The sequence below is a fragment of the Aulostomus chinensis genome, chromosome 9, assembly GCF_037954235.1.
Source record: "Aulostomus chinensis isolate RoL2024-O1b breed Wild chromosome 9, RoL_Achi_v1.0, whole genome shotgun sequence".
Classification (NCBI taxonomy): domain Eukaryota; kingdom Metazoa; phylum Chordata; class Actinopteri; order Syngnathiformes; family Aulostomidae; genus Aulostomus; species Aulostomus chinensis.
Window position 1 is genome coordinate 13,341,248 of NC_141328.1, and position 20,568 is coordinate 13,361,815.

General features: G+C 41.7%; 1 protein-coding gene across 4 annotated transcripts in view; it reads right to left on the reverse strand.

The window, feature by feature from the left end:
• Positions 1–17,178, reverse strand: part of LOC147255854 (DENN domain-containing protein 2D-like) — a 47,336-nt gene extending 30,158 nt beyond the window's left edge. Inside the window, exons 1-4 of one of the 4 annotated variants that reach the window (XM_086213877.1) lie at positions 16,979–17,178; positions 15,477–15,543; positions 15,267–15,353; positions 15,037–15,090 (exon numbers count right to left, since the gene is read on the reverse strand). In XM_086213877.1, the coding sequence (XP_086070003.1) occupies positions 15,037–15,090; positions 15,267–15,353; positions 15,477–15,540 (205 nt within the window). In that variant the 5' untranslated portion in view covers positions 15,541–15,543; positions 16,979–17,178. Of the gene's footprint in view, positions 1–12,952; positions 13,215–15,036; positions 15,097–15,266; positions 15,354–15,476; positions 15,544–16,978 lie in introns of those variants that run through there. The other 3 variants (XM_086213876.1, XM_086213878.1, XM_086213879.1) reach the window with 3 other exon arrangements.
• Between the last annotated feature and the right edge of the window lie 3,390 nt (positions 17,179–20,568).

The following is a 20,568-nucleotide window of genomic DNA, read 5'->3' on the forward strand; positions in this document are numbered from 1 at the left end:
TGCGTTATTTGCGTAATTCACATCGCCCAGTGAGTATACATGTGAATTCGCATCTAATCACCTCTCTACATAGACTTTACACGTATAGCGCCACGTTTGGTGTGAACACGCCTTTAGAGTAGGCTGCAGCACTGACAGTCTGTTGAGTCATTAGTTTACTTCAGTCTCTGAAGAGGGAATTTTCATACTTGAGCTGTAACTTTCTAAAGGAATATTTGTGAAATCTCATCTTTAAAACAATAACTAAATACCACTAGGAAAAGGCTCACTTGATGCTTCAGCTTGTGGACAGCAAATGGACAGTAAAGCCCACTTCTAGGTTTGGTGATAGATTTCTCAATATTTTACCCAATATAGCTCGTACAAGCAAGCAAATACTTTAGCACAAGAGTAGCTCAGGAGTGACTTTAATACAAAAAAAAAAAAAAAAACATTTCACAATTACAAATGTCAGAAAAATAAAGAGAAAAATATAAAAAGACAGACTCTTGACTCTTCTCTTTACACAGATATCTTTCTGGGGGTTGCCTGAAGTACAAGTAAATTAGTGGTGGAAGCAAAAACCTTACTTATTATCTATTAATAGTAAGCCATATGCCACAATCTCTGTTTATTAGGTGAGGTGTTTTACACGGGACTTGACACACTCCAGCTGTCATGTTACGAGGGTGAGGAATAAGACCCAAATGCAGACGGAAGCAAGGACTGTTCAACAAGTAAGGGGTATTTAATAATCAAAAAGACAACGTACAACAAAGGACTCAAAGTACCAACTGAGGAGCAAATACAAAGTAGCAACCAAAACCGAAACTTACTCTGGAGCGTGGGGGAAACTAGGAACATGACGGAGAGAACATGAGACAGGGAAAGACTGACATTGACTAACAAGGGTTGACAAAGCTCCAACTATAAGACTGACATAGACTGGACAGGAAAGTGGGCAGTGGCAGAGGCAGTGGCAGTGGCAGAGACAAAAACAGATATGGAAAAAAGACAGATGTAGAACCGATGGTTTTGGCACCAGAGCACTTTGCACAACTGAGGGTATAAAATGGCATCACCGAGTTCACAATACCACACTCCAGGAACATACACAACAATCCCCAGCCTCCTGCCTGACAGCACAACGTCTGATGTGCTGGTTTGGCAATGTAAAAAGGCTACCCCCTGAACATCCCATGCACGCAATCCTTGATTTTGATCCAAAAGCAGCCAGATCGAGTCACCCACGCAGAAAACCCCGTACCAGATGGATGGACGTTAACAGGGGACCTGCAAAAACTGGCCCTGTCAATGGCAGAAGCTGAGCAATTAACCCTAGATCAACCCAAATGGAAAACCCTGGTGAACCTGATTGGCTCTACGCATGACGCAACCCGACTTCGAGCAAGAGACCTCATGATGATGGGTTACAACCATGAAATATTCTTACTCACAAATTTGTATCAAGATAATAACAAACTTTCTGTCCTCAGTTTAGGCTTCCAGACTTTATCAGCAAAGCCTGATGACTATTTATAGCTCCTAACATCTATTTTTATTCCTCTTGAAACTGAATAAACCAATGAGCCGCTCCCTTAGCTGGAACTTCCATATGTCCAGCCGCAGCAACACATGAGGTGTTCAGATACATTGTTGAGCGTAGCTCTTCTAGACTTTGAAAGCAATTACATACCAACTATAGTTATGTGCATTAACCTGAACAAATACTTATTCCTATATTGAGATCATGGCAACTGTGAAGTACCACTTTGGAGCAAAAATACACATGCAAATCTAAATTAAAGACTCAAAAGAGGAATACTCTAAGATGCCATTATGATGCCCATTTTATTTTTAAATGCAACCCTATTGTAAATGAGATGATAGAATTTATTTACTGTTAGAGTGGACTATCCATCCATCCATCCACCCATCCATCCATCCATTTTCTACCGCTTATCCTGTTTAGGATCATGAGGGGGCTGGAGCCTATCCCAGCAGCCTTTGGGTGAGAGGCAGGGTTCACCCTGGATGAGTTAAAATCAACCTGAAGAGATGTTGGTTGCACTTTACTTTTGATATTAAATATTGTATTATTTTTAAGTTGAAAAGCAAAAGCAGAAGCAGCCGGTAAACCTGTTGTTGAAATGTCGGTTGCAATCACTGTTTTATTGCAAATGTATTGAATATCGAAAATGAGAGCAGAAAAGTTTAACCTCCTGTTAATTCAACCTGAAGTGTTGGTTGTATTCAAGTAAAACCTGAATGCATTTGCCATTAATTGTTGTTTGTTTATATCCATAATTAATTTATGCCTATTCTCTGTAAGAAACAACAGGAAACCTCACCTGCACTGTCCGGTATCCAGGTATTTATTTCACAGTCACAATGGTTGAATTTTTGGCTAAGAAGTTACTGAATTGATTTCAAGTCACTGAATCATTTCGGATCATATCGTTCTAAATGAACCAATCTCATCATTGAATTGTATCAGTAACCACAAATCTGATTCACAGTTTGTCTCATCCAGCATGGAAAAATCTACAGCTGCTTGTATTCGCTTGTGTTTTCCACCCCCAAGTCCTTAATCTGAATTCTTATCTTAATTCTTAGAGTTCATATCTAGTTTAGTTCCCAAATCAAATAAAGTCAGTATTGTAGGTGACTTCAATATTCGTGTGGATGTTGACCGCAACAGTCAGCTATGGTGGGTTCTCTCCAGGCACTCCAGCTTCCTTCCACAGTCCAAAGACACCGTTATAATATGCATATAAGGGGATGTTTTATTTTTTGAAAATAATAAGTTTCATGAGATTTAAACCCAGTCATCAAGGTGCACAGTCCTGCCCAAGTTGATCCAGTCTGTCAAGCTTATCATCTTGAATGAGATCTTCTATTTGCATAAACACATAGTGGAGATGGTGGAAAGGACCCTGATAGACATGATAAGCTGTGGGGGACCTGGGGGGAGGAAAGATTGTTCAGGAGGTCAAAGACAGTGTGAGTGCTGCTGCCGCCGAGGGGCCAGGCAAATGCATCCCCTCCACCTGCAGGCTGAACCGTGTGCTCGGTCACACTAATGCCATGCTAAAAAAATATATAGCTAAGGCAAAGAAACATGTTTGCCTCTGTACCCAGACAGAAAAAGTCACAGCTAGTCTCTCAACATGACTTGAGAGAGGAGCTACAGCACAAGGGTGAGCCAGCAAATGCAGATTCTTTGTTCGAACCCCAACTGGACAGGCATTGACCCCAGAAGACAGCCATGTAGCGTCCACGGATCGAGAGATCATCAGGAAGCAGCTTGCTGAATTCTTCAAGTTATACATCCAAAACATGATGGATGATGGGCTGAGTTCTCAATCTGCAGAAGAGATAGAGACTGTCGTGGAGGAAGTCGCTCAAGTCATTTCAGACGAAGAGGAAGAGGAAGAGAGCTGTGAGGAGGTGCGTGTGGGGAGCACTGTGTCCAAGAAAAAGAAGCAGCAGTTGGTAAAGATACTGGGCCACACCCTAAAAAGCTACTTTGCAGAATGCTTTGCTAGAGCAGCAATTCATCGCCAGGCAAAAAGGTTTAAGAGTAGAGTCAACCGAGGAACAGTCGAGGTCCAGGAAGACAGTGAGGCATCAGTGAAGTCTGTCACTGATACGCTGGACTGTCAAATCCTCAGGAGAAGCAGAGATTATCAAACCGATTTAAACCAGCAGTGAGTTTTCTCCAGTTTGGAAGAATTTGAAGATGAGGAAGTTCTGAGTGTGACCAAAGAACTAACAGACCAGGTTTACAGACACGTCGTCGGTGATACAAGGGTTGTCCTTTCTTCACATGCTGGCACGTATACTGACGTCTGGTGCGGGGTATTAATCTTCCAACAGCTGATTAAGTAATGGCTGAAATTCAGGGCTCAGTGCCTGATTGTGCAACTGCTTACATCCATTCAAAAGAAACTGTTTGCCCCATGTCAACGTGCAGCAAACCCAACATTGGAAGAGGTCCCTTTTACAGAGAACATGCTATCATCAACCTCAAAGGGTGAAGCACCCCAAAGGTTCACACATTTGATGGACTGAAGGGGGTGACCATACACATCTTAATTTTTAAGCTTGTCTCGATAACACTTTGAAAGGTAGACAGAGCATTGACTGGGCAAATGCTGCAAGATATGGCCAACAGCCTTAATGAGATGGTCTTCGAAGTGACTGAGAAGACCTTAATAAATCTGAACAAGGCAATTTTTTAAGACCTTCTAGATCAATGGGGCAGTGCACAGGCTGTGGTAGCACTGATGGACATTTTAGCTGTTAAAAACTGCATTGTCGCCTCATTCAAGAAGAACATTGTTAAAGGGCCCAGGTGCGCCGCAGTTAGGAGGTTCTTTTCTGCACTGACCAAAACCATCAGCAGACCCTTTAGAAACAGACACAAGCTCACACCCATCTCACTGACTAGAGTTTCTTAGCAATTCACAAAACATGTTTAAGGCCTCTAGTCATACTGTAGGATAGCTGACTTTGCAAGGCTGGTTCACCATTCTAGTGAGGAAACAGTTGGGTTGGGTGGGGTGTGTAGGGACGGAGGTGGGTAAGAATTTACACATTACTCCTTAATTTCATAATGCAGACATGCAGGGCCTATGAGGTTGGAGCCTTACCTGAAGGTACTTAAGGGCAAAGACCCTATCGTGTTTGCTTTACTATTCCACCACTTTAATGCTTAATTTGACCCCCTAAACACACTCAAAAACTCACCAAATTTGACATGCACATCTGGTCCAGCAAAAAATTTAGACATTTTGACACAGACATGGGACCAACACCAATTTATTCGTCTCATCAAGACCTACAAACCATAAAATTTTACTTTACTTTATTTTTAATCCAACAGGAAGGCCACAAAATGGACGCAAACATCTAATTGTGGATAATTTCGGCCCCCGAACAAATGCTATCTCCTCCTAATGGTCAATGGTATTGATTCCAAAATTTTACACAACTCAGTAGCCTGTGCTGATCAAAAGTTATTAATAACTTTGATTTAACTCAAACAGTTTTGATTTTATAAGCCCTCAAAGTTGGGGAGACATTTTTCACCAACAATGGAAACCAATGTGGAAGCTGTCTCCTCTCAACTACATTCTCTCAAACACACGGTTGTCATGTCTAAACTAAAACTCCCAAACTTTCAAAAAACACACCATTGAATTTCTGGCAAAAATCCCTACAAAAAGATGGTATTAGATTCTACTTTTGACTTTCCAGCCTTTTCCACACAAAAATTGTCAAAAAATCCTCCTCTCCACTGTGACACAGGTGGCAGACAGCAGTGGGGGAGGGGCTCTTAAAGGCACAGCTTTTATCTCTGCACTCACTTTGTGTTACACTTAGGCTTCCATCTCCTAAACTACAAGTCCCACCGCTCTCCAAAATACATCGTTGGATTCAGGACGACACGCTACCTGGCTGCGGGTGCCTGGAGGCTCATAGCACATAGGCATATGTGTCCTCTTGGATAATGCTACAAGGTGTCATCCAGGCTGCCGTTACTATGTGTCTTCCTGGATGCTGCAGTGTCACGGACCTGGGGATTTCTTCAGGATGGACAGCGAAGTTTGTAGCAGTTAAGCGCTTCAACTTGCCACTGCTGTAGATGTTGTGATGATACACTCCTGATCAAAATCTTAAGACCAGTTAAAAAATTGCAAGACTTTACATGTTGAACTGTTGGTTCTCAAGAAGATTCTAAGTACTGTAGAGCTTCAAAATGCAAAAATAAGGAATGGGAACAAGAGACCAAAAGTTTTGAGCAGGCAATTTATTGAAAACAACAATTTAACTGAAATTGGCTGTTAATGAGTTGATCAAAAGTTTAAGACCACAGCTGAAAAAAAAACGCAAAACCTCTTAAAACAGAAATTAAAGAGTCAAAAACTGACTCAGTCATGAGTAGCTCCACCGTTATTGTTGATCACTTCAAAAATTCGTTTTGGCACGCTTGATGCAAGTGTTTCCAAAAGGCTGATGGGAATCTCCAAGTGGTGAGGATGGCTTCGCGAAGGGCATCCACTGTCTGGAACCGATGTCCATTTTTGTAAGCTTCCCTTCCCATCCATCCCCAAGTATTCTCAACTAGATTTAGATCAGGGGAACATGCAGGATGGTCCAAAAGAGTGATGTGATTCTCCTGGAAAAAAAATTCTTAGACAGACGGGCAGTGTGAATTGTAGTGTTGTTCTGCTGAAAATCCAGTCATCACCACACAGACAAGGGCCCATTGAAGGAAAAAAGCACCCCAGATCATGATGGCGCCCCCTCTACTGTGCCGCGTAGAAAACATCTCAGGTGGCATCTCCTTGTCATGCCAGTAACATTGGAAGCCAAACAGGCATTTTTGTGGCGTTGAAGGAGACGTGGCCTTTGAAGTCGTTTTTTTTTTTGTTCTTGAAGCTCTTTCTTCGCAGATGGCATCTAATGGTTACTGCAGTCAGCACCAGTAACGGCCTTAATTTGGAAGGAGTATCGTCCTGTGTCTTGACGGACAGCCATTCGGATCCTCTTGATTGTTTTGTTCCACAACCCTCAGGATCTTTTTAGAATTGCAAAATGACTGTCTTACTGTGTCCAACCTCAGCAGCGATGGCACATTGTAAGGGGCCTTGTTTATGCAGCTCAACAATCCTACCACGTTCAACGACAGTGAGCTTTTTTGCCTTTGCCATCAAGAGATCTAAATTGTTGTTTTCAATAAATTGCCTGCTCACAACTTTTGGTCTCTTGTTTCCATTTCTTCATTTTGCATTTTGAAGCTTGACTTAGAACCTTCCAAAGAACCAACAGTGCAAAATGCAAATTCATGCAATTTTTTTTTAACTGGTCTTAAGATTTTGATCAGGTGTGTACATTGTTTACCTACTTTATCAATGTTATATATGTTTTTTGGTTGAAACATATCAATTAAGTAAAGCTTGAGTTTTAATGTAGTCCTTTGTAGTGTACAACATTAGATGAGTGAAACAGTTTTCACTTTCATAAAAGATGTGCCTGTGAAATCCTTGCAGCATCTCAATTTTGACCAATTAAACTTCAGATTTTCTAATGTGAACCCAAAAGTAAATTGTACTTAAAATGTCTTCTTCCACCTTAAAAAAATCAACCTCCCCCCCCCAAAAAAATCCAACAATTGCCTGAGGCTGAATGGAGGTAAATTTAAAACCATCAACTGGTCTATATTTTTGAAGTATTTACAGTAAGCAACAGGGTAATCTGGGAAATTCCAGTAAATGTAAAGTATGTATGCTGAGGACCATGTCTGAAGTTAACATGAGAAAAAAAGGAAAACTGGTTACTGAGACAAATGAATGAATATCACATGTAGATGCTGCTTATAACACAAATGTTGACTACAAGCCCAAATTTGTTGTTTTCATGGTTGCAAATAACTTTAGGTTAATGGTTTAAGAATTGCAAGCAGAGATCCATTTACTTTTATCACACTGCAATACATTACAAATGTTCTCCAGCATTTTTGCAAACATAAACACAACAACACTGACCAAAGAGGGTCAAGCTTGACTTGTCTGTCAACAGCACCTTTCAGTCATCAACAGTCTAGTGTTTGTGCTCCCTGGCAAACCCGAGGCATTTCTGGATGTTTGCAGGCCTAAATAATGGCTTCTTAGCAGCTATTCTTCCTTTTAAGCCTTTTTCAGTTTGTTGTCTGCTTATGGTCATGCTGGAGACTTTTTCAGACTTTGATCTCGAAGCATTAATCTCTGCCTGAAGATCAGCAGTGGTCTTCCTTCTGTATTTTGTGCTTAAAATCTTGAGGTGTCTGACATCTGCATCAGTTAACTTTTATTTCCTGACTCTTCCTTGGTACAATCTGTAAGTATTAGTCTAGGCCAGGGATTCCCAACCTGTGAGCCGCGAAGGTATCGCAAGTGGGCCACCGACTAATTTTCAAAATAGTATGATTTTTGTGACAACGACAATGTTTTTTGTGGAAGGTGAAAATGTAATTATATAAAAATAAAATATACAGAGGAATGTTTTAAATGTTAAAGGAGTATCCGTTTATCCCGACTACCGCTGCCGCCTGTCTGACTTAAGTCTAACGCACAATGTGCCTCACACACATCCCGGTCATTATTGGCAATAGGAAAAAACACACAGTCTACCGCAAACGCAATCCGCAAAACCTGTCCACACTCCCAGAAAGTGGTCCCAGCCCACACTTGGTCACGTTTGGTCCTTGGAACTGTCAGTCCGCAGTCAATAAGACAGAATTCATCAGTTCACTGATGAAACTCTCAGACATTCAGGTCCTAGCCCTGACTGAGACATGGATCCGCCCAGAAAACACAGCTACCCCAGCCGCACTCTCTGAGTCCGCCACACTAAGCCACACCCCTCGCTCTACTGGACGAGGAGGCGGTGCTGGCATGCTCATTCCTGAGAACTGGTCTTTTTCTGCACTACGCCCGTCGAACAGCGAGACAACATTTGAATATCATGCTTTAAGTGTCACTGCTCCCATCAAAGCATATGTTCTGGTTGTGTACCGCCCACCAGGGGGTAATCTGGATGGCTTTGTCTCTGAGATGGACATGTTACTCTCTGACATCCCTGATGATGGCACACCACTGATTGTCATGGGAGACATGAACATTCACCTTGACAGAACTCTGGCAAACGACTTCCTGGCACTCATCTCCTCCTTTGCACTCGTACTAGCTCCTTCTCCTCCCACCCACAAAGCTGTTGAAGTCCTTGACTTGGTGCTGACTCGTAACTGCTCCATAACAGATGTGACAGTTACCCCACTCCACCTGTCAGACCATTTCTTGGTCAAATTTGCGGCGCCTTCCGCAATTGCAGACACCCACACAGACGGTTTCCTTCCGCAGAAACCTGAAGTCCCTCACAGCAGCACAGCTGTCTGATGAGGTGAACTCCGTCATGCCTGACCACTCGCACTTCTCCTCACTTTCTGTTCATGAGGCTACAAAAACACTCTGTTCCTCTCTGGCATCCTCTCTGGACAAACTCTGCCCCCTGGTGTCCAAACCAGCCCAAAAAAAACAACCAAGTCCATGGCTCTCTGAAGTTCTGAGAGAACAAAGAGCTGGACTCAGGGCAGCAGAAAGAAAGTGGCGTAAATGTAAACCCACTGACTTGTCCTTATACAAACAGAAACTTGCTTCCTTCACCTCATGCTTACAGTCCGCTAAGAAAGCCTTCTATCAGAACAAGATCTGTGCCACTTCTGATTCCAGAAAACTGTTTATGGCGTTTAACTCCTTGCTTTCTCCTCCAGTTGCTCAGCCTTCCACTGCACTGACTTTAGACATGTTTGCCTCCTTTTTTAACTGAAAAGGTTGCTGCAATCAGCAACCAGTTCTCTGAGCCTGACCAGTCCAGCCAGCACCAACCTGCCACTGCTGCTTCACTCTTCTCCTTTGCTCCTCTGAGCGAAGATGAGGTCTCCAGACTTCTCCTGAGCTCAAAACCTACAACTTGTCCTCTCGATCCAATACCCACCAGCATCCTGCAGACCATTTTGCCCACTATCAAACCTGCAGTCACACACATTGTCAATTCCTCCCTGGAAACTGGCATTTTTCCTGCTACTTTTAAGCAGGCCCGTGTCACCCCACTGCTCAAAAAGCCTAATCTCAACCCCGCCAAGGTTGAAAACTACAGGCCAGTATCACTTCTGCCATTCCTGTAAAAATACTGCAGCGCTCAGTATTTAACCAGGTCTCTGAACATCTGCGGAACAACAACCTACTTGACTCTTTTCAGTCTGGCTTCAGGTGTGACCACTCCACTGAGACTGCACTCCTGTCAGTCACTGAGTCACTGAGACTAGCTCGAGCTGCTGGTCAGTCCTCTGTCCTACTTCTGCTGGACCTGTCTGCTGCCTTCGACACGGTGAACCATCAGATTCTGTCTAGGTCACATGGCCTATCGACTGAGGTTCCTCAGGGGTCAGTGCTTGGTCCCCTCTTCTCTCTGTACACCACCTCACTTGGTGCAGTGATCCGCTCCCATGGCTTCTCCTACCATTGTTATGCTGACGACACTCAGCTTTTCCTCTCTTTTCCACCTGATGACAGAACGGTCTCAGATCGTATATCAGCGTGTCTGGCTGATATCTCCACATGGATGAAGGAACGCCACCTTCAACTGAATCTGTCTAAGACTGAACTTATGGTCTGTCCAGCTTGTCCATCTGTTCAGCCTCAAGTCAGAGTCCAACTTGACTCGAGCCTACTTGTGCCCACAAACTCAGCCAGAAACCTGGGTGTCATGATTGATGACCAGCTGACCTTTAAGGTTCATGTGGCCTCAGTTTCTCTGTCTTGCCGTTATGCCCTCTACAACATCAGGAAGATCAGACCCTTCCTGACCCAAAAGACCACACAGCTTCTGGTTCAGGCTCTTGTCATCTCACGCATTGACTACTGCAACTCTCTTCTGGCAGGCCTCCCTGCATGCTCATTCAAGCCTCTGCAGATGATCCAGAATGCAGCAGCACGTCTGGTCTTCAACCAGCCCAAAAGGGCACATGTCATCCCGCTGCTAGTTTCTCTTCACTGGCTTCCAGTGGCAGCCAGGATCAAATTCAAGGCACTTCTCTTGGCTTACAAAACAATCACAAGAACGGCTCCAGCCTACCTGGAATCCCTGATCCAGGTCTACTCTCCTTCTTGCCCACTACGCTCTGCATGCGAAAGACGCCTGGTGCTTCCAGCCCAGCGCTGCTCCAAATCTCTAGCCAGACTCTTCTCTTCTGTTGTTCCCAAATGGTGGAACGAACTACCGAACTCTGTGCGTTCTGCTGAGTCCCTTTCTACTTTTAAGAGACAATTGAAGACTCAATTGTTCAGAGAGCATCTAGGCACTTAACCTGACTCTTCTCCTCTTTGTCCTGTGGGGTAGAATAAGTCAGAGGGTCCAAAACCCAGCACTTAGTGATTATGTAGCACTAACTGTGTTGTGTGATGTTGTATGTTTGTCCAAAAAAAAAAAAAAAAGGGGAGGGGGGGCGACACTTCTTCTGCCACTAGATGGCAATACCTGTGACCAAATCACAACTGAAGCACTTTTGCGCTTCCTATGGGTTTCTCCTTAAGTCTGAATTCTTGCTTGTGTTGTACGTCGCTTTGGACAAAAGCGTCTGCTAAATGAAATTGTAGAATTGTTAAAACTCAGTTAAGTTTAAAAGGATATTAAAATTTTTAAATTTTATTTTCATTATTTTGTTTTGTTTTTCCTTTAAGTATTAGAGGTGACAAGAAAATGAGAGTTAAGAAATTTTGTTGTTATTGGCTGGACCACTTCGCAGCGGGACCACACTGCACGTTTGATGCTGATGGCTGAAATTACAGTGTAAGGACGGATAGGTGGCTCACAACAGGGAGATAGATATATATATTTATATATATATATATATATATATATATATATATACACACACACACACACACACACATACATATATACACACCCACAGACCTGCACATGCACACACACAGTCTATGTAAGAAAATACTGAGGTTGTATATATAATTGTTGTCATTGAGTTGACACACATTTGTGGAGTCAAACCAGTTTAGTAATCAGATCACTATGGAGAAGAGAAAGGATTTCAATCTCCTTCAGTAATGGTAAACAAAAGGTCTCATGCTCACACTAGGACAGGAAGAGAGGGGGAGAGTTTGTTCAGGGTGTCGATACTGAGTTTACCACAGCTGCTTTTTGCAATGTCAAAAATAGAGAGTATTCCATACAGAATAACTTCATCAACACATTTCAAAGACAACCTCTTGCAAGAGCCAAAAAAAAGACATTCCCCTTCACATTTTCCAGGTTTCAGTTTCAATCTTTACTAAAGCCTGAAGTCCGTGTCTGTTGCTAACAGTGTTTACACTGTCAATAGCAGTGGGAGCCAACACGTTGCAGTTGCAACACTTTGTACTCAACTAGCTTCCAAAGAACATTTCAAACTATATTAGCATGGTTTGACCTAAAAAGAAGTTGCTTTTGTTATATACAGAGAGTATTTCTTAAATATACAGCTCAGTTGTACTACGGCTTTGGTGCAAAGATGTGGGTGTAAACAGTCCTGTTTAACTGCCTCATGCCCTGGGGCTCTTGAACATGTTACAACACCAGGCTGTCCGTTCTATAAGAAAGGAATGGTGCAGTTATTCAAGCCCACTTACAGCTTCTTACAAATTGATGCCTGAATCCTCACCATACATTCCTAGAAAATCCCAAGCCCTTACATTTCGAATTGAATCTTTCAATTTATATCCAAATTACAGCAGGTTCTAATAGGTGTTATTTCAGCAGTGAGCCTTTCCCCTTCAACAAGCACCTACATTCCAGGATGAATGTGTAGTCAGCCATGAAGGACCTCACCTGGGTTTGCTGAGTAAAGAGTGGAGGACTTCAAAAATGAAGGGAGGCCTACTATTATTAACAAAAATGACAGGCTTGTTATGTCCATTTCTGAGACCTAAACGTTATAAAAACGCTTTGAAAATATTGATAACAAAAGTTTACTGACTTATTGCGAAAGAGGATATTATAGATATTAAAGTTTTAGTTATTCAACTAATGACAACTAAGACACTGCACAGCAAAACTCCCTGTCAGCCTGAGTCACACATGTCGTATTTGTAACATCAACAGCCAAATATATATACATATATATATATATACATGAATAAAGAGAGAGCGAGAGAGAGAGAGGTGTTCACACAAAAAGTGGTGCTGAGTAAACCAGTAAACCACCTGTCAATAAACAGTGCCCGATTCAAGCAGAAGTTAAGCTACAGTCGGTGCTGATATACAAACGTAATGGAATTCATTGCGTTTATCCAAGTGGGGCGTTACTTTTTATATTTTATTCTAAGTTAGTTGAATGCTGAAAAGGCTCGAATGTGTCAGCCACCCAACTCACTCCATCGGCTCCTCAAGTCCGCCAGACGGTGTCGTTTTCCTCTCCTCGTGACCGTTTCACTCATTGCAGATAAACTCCTGTAAATGTAGCCCTCTCAGCTGATTTTGTCAGAAAGCTCACGATTACAGCAGCAGTACGCTACGGGTTCCATTCCTGCGTATAACAAGGCATCCTGTCTGGCGTTCACCCACCAGCCGCGTGCTCTACACAGACTGATTTCTGCAAATGTGTGCGCACCCCAGCGGCTGCCCCTAAGAGGCATTCACGTCCGCGCAGCCTGTGTGTGTTTCTGGGTTAAAGTCAGCACTCACAGAATTAAGCAGCATGATCATATCAAATTCTAACTTGCAACTGTCTTAACATAAATTCCGTGTGGTTTATTCCAGCCCCGACGTAATCAACAGGTCAATAACTTAAAATAAACCATGATATAGTTGTTTTATTCACCACAGCAAACAACAAAAGCAGCAGGCCAAGATAGACTTTTACCATGGAACCTGTTTAACATCAGAGAGCTAAATTTAGGTCCAGGCTACCCTCATGGTGTGTTCAGACCAAAATAGATGAGAATTTTTGCCTCACTTTATTCGTACATTTCCTCACTCAATTAATCTGAGAAAACTGACCAATCTCAACTCTAAAATCATTCAAAAACATATATACAAACAATGCCTAACAAGATAACTAATCATGCATTTTTTGTGCTTGTACTATATGATAAAAAAAGTCTTTTAGTGACATCTTTAGAGGTTGTCTGGGCCACATGTGGTCACATTTTTTCATTATTGTGTGATGTAAACACAAATGCATACTTGGCCAGATTGAAAGACCACCTAAATAGCTAATGCCCTCTATTTAAGAGGGACTATGAGCAGCGGCACACTATCAATGCATCTGATCATATGAAAAGCTCATTAAGAGATATTACAGACACATCAGAGTGGCATAGTGATGCAGTGGTTAGCACTGTCGCCTAACAGCAAGAAGGTTCCGGATTTGAGTCCCAGCTCAGGGATGGAATCTTTCTTTGAGGAGTCTGCATGTTCTCCCTGTTCCTGTGTGGGTTCTCTCTGGTACTCCAGCTTCCTCCTACAGTCCAAAGACATGCAAATGGGGACTAGGCTAGCTGGATACTCTAAAATTGACCGGCGGTATGAATGTTAGTGTGAATGGTTGTTTGTCTCTATGTGTTGGCCCTGTGATGGACTGGTGACCTGTCCAGGGTGAACCCCGCCTTTCGCCCGAAAGCCGCTGGGATAGGCTTCAGCCCCCCCGCGACCTTGAACAGGATAAGCGGAAGAAAATGGATGGATGGATGGACAGACTCATCATTTTGGTTTGTCATGAACACACAGTGAAACAGACTTGGTCTGGATCATTTTGATTTCTTTCTGTTCTGCTTTTCATATCCCACTAACAAACACAGCGAAAGCATCACCAGCTTAGCTAACTTATTTGAGGCTAACCTATAGTTTGCCCATCAGCTGATCTCTCTACCTTTGCTCAAACATGTATATATACCAGACAGATCATCCAAAACAAGACAGTAATTTCTAAAATATTAAAAAAATGTCAGTCAACTGAGTAAAAGATAAACATGTTCCTTCCCACTGTTTGAATGACATATAGGCCTGCGCTACTTGTAATAAATACAAACTGTCACAGCTAAAGATGCTCACAGTTTTACATGGATGACAACAACAATGAAACAGAAGTAATAGTAATCTGATCACAACTGGTCAGAGTAGATATAAAAGCAAGTGTAAGCTCTCTTGGGAGAGTTAGTAACATGTTATGAGATCACATCCAAACAGATTTATTCCAGGTTTGCACAGGGCCTCTCTCTCCCTTCTGAAAAACAACCCATCCCCAACCCAGTAAAATTAGTTGAGAAGCCCCACCTCTCCAGGAACTGTAACTGGATGACTGCTGCTTCCAACTTAAAATTAAGCACAATTTAATTTCAATAAAATTTATCAAAAACAATGCCAAAATAGAAACATGATAGCAAAGCAGACCACAGAACTGAGCTCCATTTTGTACACACTTGATGTATGATCATGTTACAGTATCGTCTAGCATACCTGTGTTGTGGTCCTGAGGACTAATTTGCAGTGAGGAACCATCTTCATCTGGGACTGTGTCTAAGAATAAAAGGTAAAAAAAAAATTACCCTCAGGTATATGAAGTTTGCATTGCAAGCAGTGACCAGTTGGGATCTTTATTAAGGAACAATATAATTTTATAATATATCAATATTTTTAATTTAAATTTTTGCCTTGGTAGATTTAAAAGAAGTAGAGTGATGGTTTACCCTTTCTTGACGATGTTCGGACTGATGAAAAAGACAAAAGACCTCGTCGTCTTGTAAATCCACTCTCTTCACAACTGTTGTGTCTTTCTGCAAAATAATTCAAATTGAGGTGATTAAAGAGATTTTGTCTTCTTTTCTAAAGATTAGATGACTATGATATATGTACATGCGTCACCAGTATGGTCAGTAGCTAAAGATCTACTTCCTCACTTTTTATACGCAGAGACGAGAAGTTGAAGCTCCTCCTTGAGTTTGGAGACAGCTGCTGCTCCATATCCTAAAAGAAAAGGGAACAAAGAAGTAATCAAATTTAAAACTAAGTGATCGTTTAAACATTGATATGATATATTTACAAGGTGGACTTCTACTTGCATGTCAAGTTTCACTTAGTTCATTCAACTTATTAGCAGCTTCCTTGTCCTTGGACACCCATCTTGTTATTTTCCATTGTGGTTCCATGTTGACTTTCTTTGTCTTTGTCATATTCTCTGTTCTTTTTGGCTAGTTTGTTCCTCTTTTAATGGTCAGTTTTTTTTTCAGTATTTTGCTTATCTGATTCTTGGATTCCTGAATTTTGCTTTTTAACGTTTCAAAAATGTAAATCCGGCCATCCTGCTGTTGAGTCACTGTATTTGAATCCCCCTGTCTCCACAAACTGTGAAATGAGGATGCCCGATTGGATAACTCCCAGCAAAATAGTAAATTACCCATTGTACAACCATTGGCAACGTACTTCCCACAGTATGCAACCATAACAAAACTGAATGATTTGATAGACTATTATCACAATGATAATGCTTATGTACAATGAGCAGTACTAGTAAATGCAACGATATCCTAGTGTTGCCATTTTAAATCTTGTCCAGGTCTTGAAAAAACATTATGACGCCAAAATATGTAAATGTCATTGAAGACAAGTGGCCATTGGGTGCTTTTAAACATGTTCAAACTTGTTCTTCTTTCTGGGGTATCATTCACTTTATAGAACAGATGGCCTCCAATGACCCCACCCAGATGTGCTTTCTTCAGACTTCATCACAAACATACATTTATGGCATGATTGCAGTCTCTTTCTTCAGCTTATCTACTCAACTCAACTAAATAAATTAAGGTTGTTGTATTATCTGTTCCACCCCTGTCTACATAATAGCTTACATAAAGAGCCTACTACTATCCTTAATATTCTTGACTTTATTGAAGACTTGAAAATTTAAAACTCATTTTCAACCAGACTGGCTTATTAATCAACACAACACAAACAGAGGCAGTGACGGGCTTTTCATTTTCCTTCTGATACTTGAAATTATATTTGGATTTGTACTTTGTACACACCACCGTTTTGGGAAACATTTACCATCATTTCCAGACCCAGACAAAAAGACTCATATCGGCGTGTATCAGGGTGGTTAGACCCAAACAGACTGGCTAACTGCTAATTAGCTAAGTACAGTGATGGCAGTGATGACACACACACAAACAAACAGGAAGAGTGAGTGAAAGTGACGTCACATATGAGCTCTACTGTATATTCCTGTCATGACATTGTCAGAAAGATCCAGTGTCTCAAACAGTTTCCGAGTAAAATCCAATAATCCAGTATTATCTTAATCAGTAATAGATATATTTATCCAGGAATCTCATATCAATCAATAACAGATAGCAAACACAGCCTTAACTTTCTAGCTCAAAGCCAGTGGGAGAAACCAACTCACCTCCTGTGAGATTTTGTCTGTTTGTTTCCCTGGGCAATTGAAGTGAAGAATCAGCTGAATCCAAAGCTAATGTGATGATTCTGGCACCAGTTTGACTAAATTTCTTCATCAACATATAGCAGTTGTCCCGCAGCATATGCAGGTGCAGTTTCTGTTATTCGTAATAACAAGGCAGCAAGTGCAGTTGTATGAGGAAGTGCACTTGTTAGACTTCAGTCAGGGATTTCCTCTTTCAATGTAAAACCAAAGTACACTGATGCAGTGACGCGTTGTGGGAGTGGAGAGTGGATACGCCTGTGTGTGTGTGTGTGTGTGTGTGTGTGTGTGTGTGTGTGTGTGTGTGCTTGGGTGTGTTGTGCTGTTAAACCTGTTCATCTATTTAATTGAGTTAGTCCATGTGGTGGAAGCATAACAATTAAAACTAATTGTTATTGTATTCTGCAATCCTGAGTCTGCCTCTCTTATCAGTCACATGTTTTTAAATCAACAGTTGGATTTGAAATTAAACCAAAACTACAATGTGATGTTTTTCACTTGTAAGTCTAATTTCAGAATCCTCATACATTTATATTTATAAGGTCTTAACAGCTTCTCAGATCATTGAATAAAATCATCAAATACAACAACAAACGTGAATACGACACATATAAAATAAATCAGCTGAAAAGGAGATTGGTCACTTCACTCTGGCATGTCAGGAATTTAAATCATCAATATAGCCTTGAGCGTAAATGTTTGCAGTTAGAGGTATATCTTCTAATATGGTTTTATGTTTTAACTTTTAAACTTGAACTTAATCTGCCTGCTTGAAATCTGACAGGAGCAAGGTGCTTGCTTTTTTCAAGGCTAGGCACTGCAGATCTATTTCGACCTGTCTCTGACCCTGAGTGTCATTCTAGTAAATATCAGGGATAATATTTATGGTATGGTAAAAAATTGTATGCCAAATGTGACTTCTCCACCGCGGCCCAGCACTGTCGCCTCACAGCATGTCTTTCGGTGTGGAGTCTCCATGTTCTCCCTGTTCCTGTGTGGGTTCTCTCTGGTACTCCGGCTTCCTCCCACAGTCCAAAGACATCAAGAGGGGACGAGGTTGATTGATACTCTAAATTGACCGTAGGTGTGGCTGTGAGAGTGAATGGTTGTCTGTCTCTATGTGTTGGCCTTGTGATGGACTGGTGACCCCTCCATATCACATAATGCATTTATACTTTGAAAATAGGCCTAAGAGCATCTCTAGAAAGACTTCAGCTGGAGTACGTGGATGTAGTTTTCGCCAATCGCCCAGATCCCAACACACCTATAGAAGGTGGGCATACATAAGAGAGCAAATGAGCCTGAAATGTATTTGTACTCCGTCACTTCCATTTGTTGGCGTTATTGTGTTGATTGGAGCATTCTCTCTGCTCTTAACCTTCAATAGATGTGCTTGGTCTTTTTTTTAATCTTAAACTCAAAGCACTTCACAATGTTTCCATGGAATTTTCTCCTATTAAGTAGGTGACACTACTATCTATAGTTTGGCCTGGTCCAACATGTCTGTCCAAACAATAATCACGTTTGTTGGTACAATTATATTTGGAGTGGGATTTTGTTTATCCAAATGATATTTTTTGTTTCTTTCGGCTGTAGAGACAGTGAGGGCAATGACTCATGTGATCAACCAGGGAATGGCAATGTATTGGGGAACATCTCGATAGAGCTACATGGAGATCATGGTTGGTTTACTCATGATTCTTTGTATGCATTGATTTCTGCCTATTTGGTCTGACCATGTTTTTCATGAAGCAGTTATAGTATAATCATAATAATAATGATAATATACTTTTCTGCAGGAGGCATACTCTGTGGCTCGACAGTTCAACCAAATCCCACCCATCTGTGAACAAGCTGAGTACCACATGTTCCAGAGAGAGAAAGTTGAAGTGCAACTCCCTCAACTCTTCCATAAGATAGGTAAACAGCAGCCATTGATAATAATGATGATGAATACTCACTAATTGCATTGTAAAAGGATTTATTGTCTTTATTCATTAAAGGGCAGTTCACTGAGACCTCTATTTTACAGGAATATTCTGATCACACTCATAAATTGCAAAGTCATACCTGGAAGATGCTCAGTAAAACCCCAATCTGATCAGATGCCACCGAGCAGCTCTACTGAGGACGACTGAAGGAGTTGCAAGCACAGTTTCTTCTCTTTCCCAACCCATGTTTATCCTGTCAGTTTAGGGAGTGAACCTATGGGCCATCCCTACCCCTCGAGTCATTGCTGATGGCTGGTCCCTGTTGGAAATTTTAATTACAAATTCAAGATAACATTTAAGTACATTGGGCTGCACGGTGGTGCAGTGGTCAGCACTGTCGCCTCACAGCAAGAAGGTTCCGGGTTCAAGCCCCAGCTCCAGCACAGGATCTTTCTGTGTGGAGTCTCCATGTTCTCCCTGTGCCTGTGTGGGTTCTCTCTGGTACTCCAGCTTCCTCCCACAGTCCAAAAACGTGCAAATGGGGACGAGGCTGATTGATTCTCTAAATTGACCATAGGTGTGACTGTGAGTGTGAATGGTTGTCTGTCTCTATGTGTTGGCCCTGTGATGGACTGGCGACCTGTCCAGGGTGAACCCCGCCTCTCGTCTGAAGACTGCTGGCATAGGGCCCCCATGATCCTTAACAGGATAAGCAGTAGAAAATGGATGAATGGATGCCCTTGGCAGTTGAAATATCAATAGAGTTTATATAAAATGAGAGATTCTGGTGATTTTTGGATCTATTGAACAATAATGTCTGTAAATGTAAAGAAAAAATGTCTGTTCATGTTTTATTTTCGATTCTCATCTTGAACATTCATACATTTTTAGTTGGCTTCTTTCTTACATTTCCATGTTTTCTCCCTGACACTGCTCGAACCTGGAACCTTCTTGCTTTGAGGCGACAGTGCTAACCACTGCACCACCGTGCCGCCACTCACAAAAGTGAGGGTTCAAAATTTCCACCGAGGCTATTGCCTGCTGGAATGGCATCTGGGACTCTCATTTTGAAAGTGAACGGGCCACTTGATAACTTCTAAGTAGGTGTCTGGTTATCAGGTATTAATATGCTCCCAGATGACACCCAGTAGCCAGTCATATTTGAGTTTTCACACAGACCATGGTATCCTACTTCCAAGTTATCCCAGTTGTAGCTGCTCTGCTGATCTAAGGAGGGCTGTTGACTACCACATGCTTCCTTCCAGCAATTTCTTCTCTAGCAGTGAGGAGTTCTTTTTTTTTCAGGACAGTTTGAGGCCATCTCATTTATCCCTGGAAATGGCCTCAACTGGAAGTGAAAAATATGAAAACTTACATTTTTTCTGATCATAACTTTAAGATGAAAAAGACTCACGCATTGGATTTGTCTTCCTTTTTTCTTCTACTCTTTTCTTTCCTCTCAGCACATATTCAAAGTTAGTCTCTCCTCTGCTTTCTTCACAAGCCTTTCCATCTCTTCCTCCCTTTTTGAAACTCCTCCATCTTCTGTCTCTTCCTCACTCCTAAATCCAAACCTTAACTTCAAAAATCATTTACCTATCTTTCCACTCCTCTCCACCTAGA